Source organism: Eleginops maclovinus, chromosome 5 (genome assembly GCF_036324505.1).
Source record: "Eleginops maclovinus isolate JMC-PN-2008 ecotype Puerto Natales chromosome 5, JC_Emac_rtc_rv5, whole genome shotgun sequence".
Lineage (NCBI taxonomy): Eukaryota > Metazoa > Chordata > Actinopteri > Perciformes > Eleginopidae > Eleginops > Eleginops maclovinus.
Genome location: NC_086353.1, coordinates 7340077 through 7350588, shown reverse-complemented (window position 1 = coordinate 7350588; position 10512 = coordinate 7340077). Strand labels below are relative to the sequence as shown.

Here is a 10512-nt window from a genome sequence, read left to right as displayed (position 1 = left end):
CTGCATGTCAATGAATCACAAAGTAATCTAAGCCAATCAAATCAATTCTAACAAATAGACTTAGCACAGAGAGAGAGAGATAAGCATATAATATGGGTTGAACTGTTAAAAATGGTACATATTATATATTATGGCACAAACCCCTATGAATTAACTGGAACTTCGACATGTGACATTCAGTAACATATTACTCTGCCTGTAGATTGTTTCCCAACCCTGTTATTTATTGTCTATTAATTTGAATTGTATTTTTCTCAGTCTAAATATTGTCTACTGCTTAGCCATATAATTGTGTGTTGTTTTGCAGGTGTTCTGTCTCTTAGCTTTATACACTGCTATACCCCCACAGTCACGATAGGAAATAAAAACATTTCGATTCTCTCTACTTTTATTTTAAAACAGCAACAAATACAACACTGTTTTAAACCTGAAAAAATGTCTGCACAAGGTAAAAAAAAACAAATAAACATTTACTTATTTCCCTGAAAACAAAGCTTCTTTTGTCAGGGACAGAGTTGGACACACAATCAAAAAAGTTTGTAAGTGATCAGCAGTAGGGAGTTTAGTGCCTTGCTCAAGGGCATTTGATGGGTCTTTATTTCATGTGATCAAAGTTACAAATTGAATTTAGATGAAGAAAACTGAATAATTTACATGAAGAGTGAACTCCATCTGGTGGTGAGTCATGAAATGCAGGTTATTCATTCATTTAATTCAGAAATACATGCAATTCGGTAGAGTCCTCATTTACATTGTCTAAATCAAACAATACAAATAAAACCCAATGCATCAACAAACAAAACTAATATACTTTAACCGACAAGTATTTATAAAGTAAAAATCAATAAACACCAAAATGAGTATAATTATAAAAACACCAAAACAAGAACAACTGGACATGAAAAAGTATTAAATTGAACATTTTTAGAATAAAAGTTATTTAAACATGTTATTCCAGGTTGCCGGTGAACAACAAGGAGAGAACATTATTTTCCAAGCTCAGTAAAACAGATGCCACCGGAAACATCATCCTATTATTTGAGCGAGTTGATAATGGTCAAATTGAAAGACAAGCGGGGTAAAAAAGACCCTAAGGGCCGTATAAATAAATAAAACCATCATACGTCACAGAGAAAGAGAGGCCACCCAATATTAGCATACAGCTCACAATGAAGAGTGTCGTTTTCCTATATCTCCGTTAATACATTGTGCAGAGTCGCTGCTGAAGCATGCATAAAATGTCACCATGATCATAAACTGATAAAAAAAGTTTCCTCAATAAGCCGCCTTCTACAATGCAGAAGAAAACATGGTTTGTTCCTATGGAAAAAATGCCTTTGCCTTTCATATGCTCACAAGATAATCAAATGGCTTTGAAAAGTTAGCCTCTCAAACCAACCAATGTTCAACCGAGATATTTTACTGTCTTTTTCATGCAATTTGTAGTAATATTAATGGATATTAAGAGATCATAATCCATATAGATTTAATGGTTAAGAAAGCTCTCAAACACACACACACACACACACACACACACACACACACACACACACACACACACACACACACACACACACACACACACACACACACACACACACACACACACACACACAAACAAACACTGTCCGTTTTGAGGTAGTAGGTGATGGTCTCAGTGCATCTTCACCTCCTGTGTCTGTAGCATTGAGATTGTTGAAGTAAAAGCCAGAGAAACAGAGCTAACAGCACGCTGAGTGAGACAAAGAGACAAAGGTACACCGCAATGCTCCATTCCCAACCTGCAGCCAAAGGAGGGACCCCGTTGATCCCCACAAACTTTGCTGGGATAGGCATGTCAGTGTGCAAGGGAAACGGAGGTCAAAGGTCAAAATGTATCAAGATTCTTTTTTGACATCTAATAAAGGAGAATTAAAATTCCAGTGAAGGGAATATTGTTCCGTTGTCCACAAGTGAATTGTTCCTGTCTTCGAGGACCACAATCACCGCACATATGGTGTTTTCATCAGCTGTTCCAAAAACATGACGTGGCGGAAAAAATGACGACTGCAATCAAATTTCTTCCAGGTCATTAAAGCAACATGTCTGAAAGTAGTTTTGTCTCCAGGGTGAAACTAAATATCCTGTGAGCTGCTGAGCATCCATGCTCATCAATGGTTCTCTGAAGGCTGTATCCAAATATGCAAAGAAATCAGAGAAAACAAAAATAATTAAATGTTTTTGCTTCCCTCTTCTGACGTTTTCTACAGACCTCTGCCTCACACATGCTTGTCTGGCTCTTTAACCACCTACAAATATTCTATTTAAACCCCTAGACAGACATATCGACATGTAGACACATAGGATAAATCAACAGCTACCCATATCATTCTGACCTATGAACCCATAAACCCACAGGCTCCCTCTCTTACTCTTTCTGTTTTACACAAACAGAGTCACATACACACAAACACAAACACACACCACAGACCTCCCCCTGCAGGTATGAATAATCAATACCTTTTGGGATTATCTGTCTTCAGTTGTGATTAAAACACATTTACAAAGTTGAACCCTTCATAAATAAATCATGATGAAAAACACTGGTTGGCATATTCACAAATCTAGAAGAAATCACCTTCAGACACATGATAACATTTATTTCCACATGCATGTCTGAGAAATGTTGTGCTGTATTTGAAAACACCTTTTTAGTTACGGTCTCGAAGGCTTCATTTATTTATTTTTAAATAAATGTTTTTTACCATAATAGTAAGGGACAAATCTTTAAAGAGAGGGTGATCCCATTCGAACTTAAAGTGCTAGAGGTAAAACAACAAAATGAAACATAAACAAAGTAGCTTAGTAACTCAATAAGCAACTAAGATAAAATAGAGTCCAATTTTGCACCGGAAACGTCATTTTTTTCTGCATAGGCAAAGAAAAGCCTTCACATTTTGTTTTTCTCCAAAGAGCTTTTTAATGTACAGCAGCGTTTTCAAGCTGTAAATTATTGAACATGGGTTTTATCAGTGTGAGATGGTAAGTATAACCATCATGCCTGTGAAAGCAAGTGAAGGAAGGTATCAGTGCCACCAGATGGAAGTAGGATGTTTAGCCACAACCTGAAATAAAACAAACGGGAAAACACAGAGTAGAACAAGCTTTCATTTTAACTGACATGGACTCGTACCAATACAAACAACCAGGTGCCTACACAGACAGGTGCAGCATAAACTAACAGAAACACCAACATGAACCAACAGGCACACAAAAACTGGGAAAACAGGACACACTGAAGTAATATCCTCCAGGCAAAATTTTGAAAAATGTATTCAATAAGTAGTCTGTAACTGTGAGCAGGGAAGTGTCACTCAAATTCATGCAAAATGTCCTAACCTAATATTACCAAGTGGATGAATATGCATTGATACAGCTGAGTACAATTGCATTTAATAATACAAGCCCTTTCTAATTTCTCAATTTTAAACTCCTCGACTCCTCTGTCCTCCGGTTGTGACCCAGAAATCGATTTGAAAAATAGTCGCACATTCTTAAGAGTTGTCATTAAGAAAAAAAAATCTTAATTTTGAAATAAAAAATAACATGACATTCTGATGTGTGATTTCCAAAATAAAACACCTTTGAAATCTCATAAGCTATCGTCCCTCTGTTTTTAGATAAGAATAAAATAAAAACGGTCCATAATCAAAGACCCATCTCACTTCAGGGTTGTAGCAGGCCACCCCAACTAGCCACTCATCACCTGTGTTATTCAGTTTTCTATTAAAGCCTATTTGAATTGAATTGATGCACTTCATTTCTTTCTTTCTAGAAAGAACTTGACCAGAGTGATCTCACATTGAGTGGTGTGATTTAGTTACAATATTTTTCTAATAAGGATGAATGACATTCTACGAATTTGCTACACATCACAACGTCTTGCAATGTAAATGTAGCGTTGGAAATAACTCTAATATCGTTAAGAATGTCGGCAAAATATGAACTCCTCCGGTAATGTGATCTCAGCCCACCCCCCTGTCTGCTGGTAAGTGGTATGACCGGCAGCATAAAGTAGGGGAACGCTCTGTAACTTCCACCAACAGCTGCAGAAATCGACGGAGTGAGTAGACACACAAATCACGGAGACACACCGAAACACAGCGAAAATGGAGTGGACCCCAATGGAAATCAACCCCGAGGTAAGGGGAAATAACCCTGTGTTGTTTGTAACCCGTAACGTTTTCACCGACGACATACTCACTTGTGGTTTCTGTTTATTTCGTTTCAGATGCTGAACAAGGTAAGAAACAAACGGTTGGTGACGTAACGGTAACTGTTTGGTTCCACCGTCAGGTAAGTTTTAGATTAGCTAGCTTATAAGGGCAGTTTAACCGTAAGTGAGACGACCGTTAAATTCAGGCCCCCACGTTGCAGACACGCCATTAAAACAAAGATAATATGGCTATCGTGAACTGTAACGTTAAATGTAAAAAAGTGGTAGTCATGTAGGAAAAAACAGGATACATCTGATTTCATGAGCGGCAGCCTCATCTCCAGTGTCTAGGTTACAGGGTGTGGTCTGGCTGGAGCAGCACAACGCAGCATCTTCCCTCAGAGGGGATCATGTATAAACGTCGCCTCTGAAATATCAACTCTTTCACATCCATTCAAGCTATAGCATTTTGTTTATTGTCCTTGCGGTGTGTTTCAGATGATGAGCAAGCTAGGCGTGGGTGAGAGCTGGCGCTTCGTTGATGTGCTGGGGCTGGAGAGTGAGCAGCTGTCCGCCGTCCCAAAGCCATGCTGTGCCCTGATGCTGCTCTTCCCACTGACACAACAGGTAATAATGGGGTGGTGGAGACTACTTCCTGGAAGCGAAGGGTGGGGTGAGTCACTGATACTGGCTGCATGGGGTGGGGTGAGACTGAGATGCAGGGAGGGCATGGATGAGAGAGAGAGAGAAAAAGGCTTGTTTGTTATGGATAGAAACGATAGGCTGGGATGATGTGAAGAACATGAATCAGCATATGCTTACCCTTTTTCTCAGTTTGAAGTCTTATCATCCTTTCATAACTAAAGTGTATTATTCTCAGATGTGCTGTTTTCTTTATTTTGTTGTTCCTCGCTCAAACCCTATATTGTACAAATCCTTCATTGAAGCCACTGGAACCATTGAAAGATCCCTGGGCCCAACAGCTGACATATACCAACAAACAACAATTAATATAATTGTCAACTGAACAGACTTATCTCTAAAAATTATTACACAAATATTGTGGAAAATGGCAATCACAGTTTCCCACCGATTAAGATGACGTGTTCAAATGCCTTGTCTCTTTCAAAACAGGAAAATTGTTGCATTAGTTAAATGTTAATTTAAGATTGTTTTGCTTTATACATTGCTGAATTAAGTCATTTGGATCGTAATCCAAATGCAAATTTCCAGTGGCATAACTGCTTCACCCGGGGTTTGCATGAGCATAAGACCATAACTATACTCTTATCAGCCAAACATGACCATACTCTATTTGTCTGTGTCTTGCAGCATGAGTCTTTCAGGAAGCAGCAGGCAGACAAGGTTTCAGATAGCTCTGAGGTTTATTTCCTGAAGCAGACAGCAGCCAATTCCTGTGGCACCATCGCCATGCTGCATGCTGTGGCCAACAACAAAAGCAAACTGACATTTGGTGAGTTCAATTCAATTAAGAACTGGTATTTTAGTAAATGCAAAACAACATTGTTAATAATAATAATAATTATTAATAATAATAATAATAATAATAATAATAATAATAATTATTATTATTATTATTATGAAATACCTATTTTTAAAGGTGCATAACGCTGTAAATCCCATAAATGACTAAGCAGTTAATTTTCAGTAAGTCAGGAGTAGACCAGATACTTCAACACACTAAGCTGAATTGATATGGGAATAAATTAATGTATTTCTTAACCTTTGATGCTGCCTTGGGTCTCTTCAGAAGGTGACTCAGCCCTGAAGAAGTTTCTAGATGAGACTGCAAACATGTCTGCTGATGACCGTGCAAAACATCTGGAGAAGAACCAGGTAAGATAAACATACACACAGTTGAGGCTTATGTTCTTCTGCTAGATAAATGTTGAAAAATTATTTCAAATGAAATTACTAATCAACAAATAACACTTTACTGCATTTACTACATTTAAATAAACACATTTAAGCCCAAACCAAACACCTCATTTCTGACATTTCTGTTTGTAATGCTATTGTTTTGTTTCGTCCACTTGGGAGCGCCAGACACCGCTAAATCTCTGTCACTCTAAAGGCTCGCCTGACTTGAACATGGTCACACATTGTACCATTACTAGTATGTGTCTTTAAAACCTTAACCGTGTTATTATTTGTAAGTTAAATATCTTATTCACATTTCATCAGAAACATCTCCGCATGTGTATTTTAAGTAAGTAAAGATGAAAAAAATGATCTGTTTTAAAGGTATTTAAGTGACGCATTCTGTCGGTTTCTTCTACAGGCAATCTATGAGGCTCACAATGAGGTTGCAGTGCAGGGCCAGTGCAGGGTAAGCTATCCAAACCCAATATCAACTGCTAATGGCTTACATTGTTAGCCTCTTTTTAGGCAGTAGATTCACAAAATAATTAATAATTATAATATTCACACATTTGAATTATTCATGTGACACAGATGACAACCGTGTCACAGTTACAGAGATTTAAATCTGCAGTGTTTCTCAGTACACTGACAAAGCTGAGAATTGCACTGAAATACTTAGAATAATTACCAGGAAAAAAATCATGTTTCAGTTTAACAAGTTCCTCAATATGCACACTCTTTCTGTCTTGATGGCCCATTTGTGAGCTCGCTCTCTCTCTCTTTTTATGTAACAATATTCACTTTAATTAATTCCTTGTATCTCAACTTTCCCAGCCGGAAGCTGACAAAGTCAACTTCCACTTTATTGCCTTTGTCAATGTAAATGGACAGCTTCATGAATTTGGTAAGCATTTCAACTCATTATGCACACTCCTGTATGTGTTGTGTTTATGTCGTGGATCCTAAAATATATGATCTGTTTTTTAAGATGGACGAATGAATGGACCAGTGAAGCATGGAGATACCAAAGATGGGTCGTTTATAACGGTAGGTTAAACTATAACCATTTACGTTGTTTGTTGACTTTAGATTTGTTGGTATGTCATTTTGAGCTGAGTTCCTTTTATGCATTTGATTTGTGATGAGTCATGGTATTAGACTGGGATAGGGAGTGGCCGTTTCCGAATATCATGATTCAATCAATAAACTTGGCTACGGCATGCTCTCAGATCTCCTATAGGGATCATAAAACAAGTGAGGACTGGTAGGACGACTGGTAAACTGGAAAAACTCAAGCGTCTCAAAGAGTGCAGTGGAAGTCATCGAAAGGCTGTGAGATTATCACATAAAACTACCACATGATGGCGCTATATGCATTAGAAATGAAATTACAACATTACATGTCCATATGATTTATTGGACTTCATGTAAAGAAAGAAGTATAAACCCTGGGCAAAAGTAAAGAGACCTTCATAGATGCATAAAAGATAATAGTTGAGGACTCTTCTACTGTCAAACATATTCCATTATTTGGGAAAAATACATAATCATATCATCAATTGTTTTAGCCAAATGCTGATACTCAGTATTTATAAACTGTAAAAATAATTTTAGCACGGCTTCTGGTATTACTGTTTACACATGCTTTAAAAAAATATAAATCTGAAAATAAAATGTTATACGACTTTAACCCTTTTTTATGACTCCAAGCCTCATTTTACAGTATTCATATTTTATTAATGTTACCCATCTTTGATCTTTAAAGCTATTAGCAGTAAAATGTAGTCGGATATAAAGAAATCATAATTCTTAGGACAGTCTTTTCTTCCTGGCTAGTAACATCAGATGTCAGGAGTGTAGTGAAAGTGTTTTTGTTGTGTGTACAGTAGTGATAAAATAACTTGAGTAGAATTACATTATTGTCCTTTTCATACACATTTGATTTGAGAGTAATCTTTTTTTTGTACATGTAATCCATGCACAGGATGCTTCTAAGGTGTGCCGTGGATTCATGGAGAGAGAGCAAGGCGAGGTCCGTTTCTCTGCGGTGGCTCTCTGCCAGAGTTAAATTTTCGGTAGGCCACACAACCAAATTGTAAACCAAAATGTCCTGAAACATTCACATGGCCAACACAATCATTAGGCACCCAGAACAACCTGTGAACACACACATCTGCAGACACTATGCACTATAAAGCACATATTGTTGCCACATAATGTACTTTCATCTCATGAACAAAGCATTCTTTAGCACATGGACACAAACACAAGGACACCATCAAACCCTGATACAAGCTAGCTAAACCTTTTTATGTGCTATCATTCAGCAATGGGAATTATAAAACATGAAGTTAGAACTCGCCTCACCACTGCTTCTGTGTGTCTTTTTTGCAACTTGTTTTGTATGTATTCATTGGTGCATCTGTGTCTTAACTCTCAACACTGATGCTTACATAAATACCTTTTGTGCCAATAACTAGGATAAAGAATAGTGGGAAGGAAAAGGCAGAAAACATTGCCTGTTTTTCGGAATGCATTTAGTTGCTGTGTGGTTCAGTTTATAAGGATCTGACATTCCTCAGAACAGCCCAAATGTAGGAATAATTTAACCATTGTTATGAGAATGCATGCAACCCTGGCTTTGAGTGGTCTTTGTTCTTGGGTGATACTTCTCTGTTAAAGGTTTTTTTGAAGATTTTCTTTGATCCTTTTTCAAATTTAAGCTGCAAATTGGAAGTGTTGGATTCCAGTTGTTAACCTATGTTTTCAGAAAATGTAAAAATAGAATTTTGCATGCACTTTATTTTAAAATGGTGTTTCACTTAATGTAAAAATAGTCAAATACACTGTGGGTTGACAAGTTTGACACATAAAAAAAACTTTAAAACACTATAGCAATCATCAAAAGTGCTGTTCTATGTTGGGGTGTTGTTGAGCTGGCTGTGCTAATTGTTTATCTTCCTGCACTGTTTCAATACTATGTTGCTGTACTTCTGTTGGTGATGCAGCTGTGGGAATTCAATAAAGCAACATTAGACTTAAATGTGTGTTTCTATCTCTTCCTTCAAAACCCAATCTTTAACCTTTATTTGCCCCCCCACCCCCCCTCCCCCCCCAGTTACCAGTCTGCATTTTAGCTGAAACTCCTTTCATGTCTGTGTCACATGAGGTGATGAAGTGGTTAATGTCCTGCAGTCCTCACAGCTGGGGGTTCATCCTGACCAGTCCTGGCTGCAGTTCAGCTGTAAAGAGATGAAACAGGAGGAGGATGACTGAAGAGTTGTTGATAGCTTATCTGTTCAGTCTACTCGTCACTGCTGACATAGGACCTTTCTCTGTTGAAAAGAGCATGCACAGTGTGATATACAGTGTAATGGCAGGACTCTATTTTGATAAACACCAAAGGATTCTGAGTAATGCTAGATTACAGAAAGGCAAATATCTATATTTTACGAAAGGGGTTGTGGGAGGAAAAAGGGCACCAGTAATCTCCCCATAATCTACTTCTTTCAAAATGCTCAGAAAATAAAGGTTTAACCTTCTGTTTATAAAGGTCACATTTTCATCCAATACTGAAGGGCAGAAGCTATCGACACAACTATGTACGCAAAAATATCAAAAGCACTGATTGCTTACAACACTGCTGACGAATGCCACGCTATTCTTTTGTCACTTTGTGAAGTGCAGTTTGAGACTTTTTAGTGCTATATAGATTGTTGTAGCTTCTTCCAAATTATGATGAAACAAATCTCTGAGAAACTCTTATTCGAAATGGGGCATTCTTATTTTTAGCAACTAAAAAGCAAAGCTGTAGGAAAGGGAGGTCATCCTGGGGGAAGTCAACATTATAATATGAAGAACTTGCACTTTGTGGAAATAGACTGTTCCTTGTTGGCCTCTGTATTTGTATTTTCTCTCTTTATAGGTCAACAAATTATAACAAATGTAGCCTTTAAGTACCCATTGGGTGCAGAGCACACACTACTGTGTAGTGGGACATCTTCATTATATTAAGCCAAGCGTTACCAAGTTTGTTGTAATTAAACACAAGTGTATTTACAAATTTGCACCATTTTAAGCAAAATAGAAACTGAACAAATTAGGATATTAAACTGTATTTCATGGGCCCCCAAAACACAGAAAGAAAAATTAGTTTCAAGATAAACTCTTATGCAATTATTAAATTAACAAAGGCCCTTGAGAATATGATGGCCTCCGGGGTAGATGCTGATATGAATTAATTGAATATTAAACAAATACAATATAGCGTCAAATAATTTAGACTTTTATTGCATGTTGGAAACCTGAGGTCTTTCAATGGACTCAACCAGAGCAATAAACCGTGAAAGTTATTTTTCCATTTCTTTGTTACATTTCTCTGTTTTAAGGCAGTGGACTCCTAATACTCTGGTAAGCATACAGCAAATCTGTCA

The 10512-nt window shown here is 37.3% G+C and overlaps 1 protein-coding gene across 1 annotated transcript; it reads left to right on the top strand.

Annotated features, from left to right (window-relative positions):
• Positions 1 to 4067: 4067 nt before the first annotated feature.
• On the top strand, positions 4068 to 9122 carry uchl1 (ubiquitin carboxyl-terminal esterase L1 (ubiquitin thiolesterase)). Its single transcript, XM_063883321.1, has 8 exons — positions 4068 to 4181; positions 4271 to 4822; positions 5528 to 5669; positions 5967 to 6052; positions 6498 to 6545; positions 6914 to 6983; positions 7068 to 7126; positions 8064 to 9122. Exons 2-8 carry the CDS (start codon positions 4694 to 4696, stop codon positions 8145 to 8147), a joined length of 618 nt encoding a protein of 205 aa, XP_063739391.1. The 5' UTR covers positions 4068 to 4181; positions 4271 to 4693; the 3' UTR covers positions 8148 to 9122.
• Positions 9123 to 10512: the final 1390 nt, after the last annotated feature.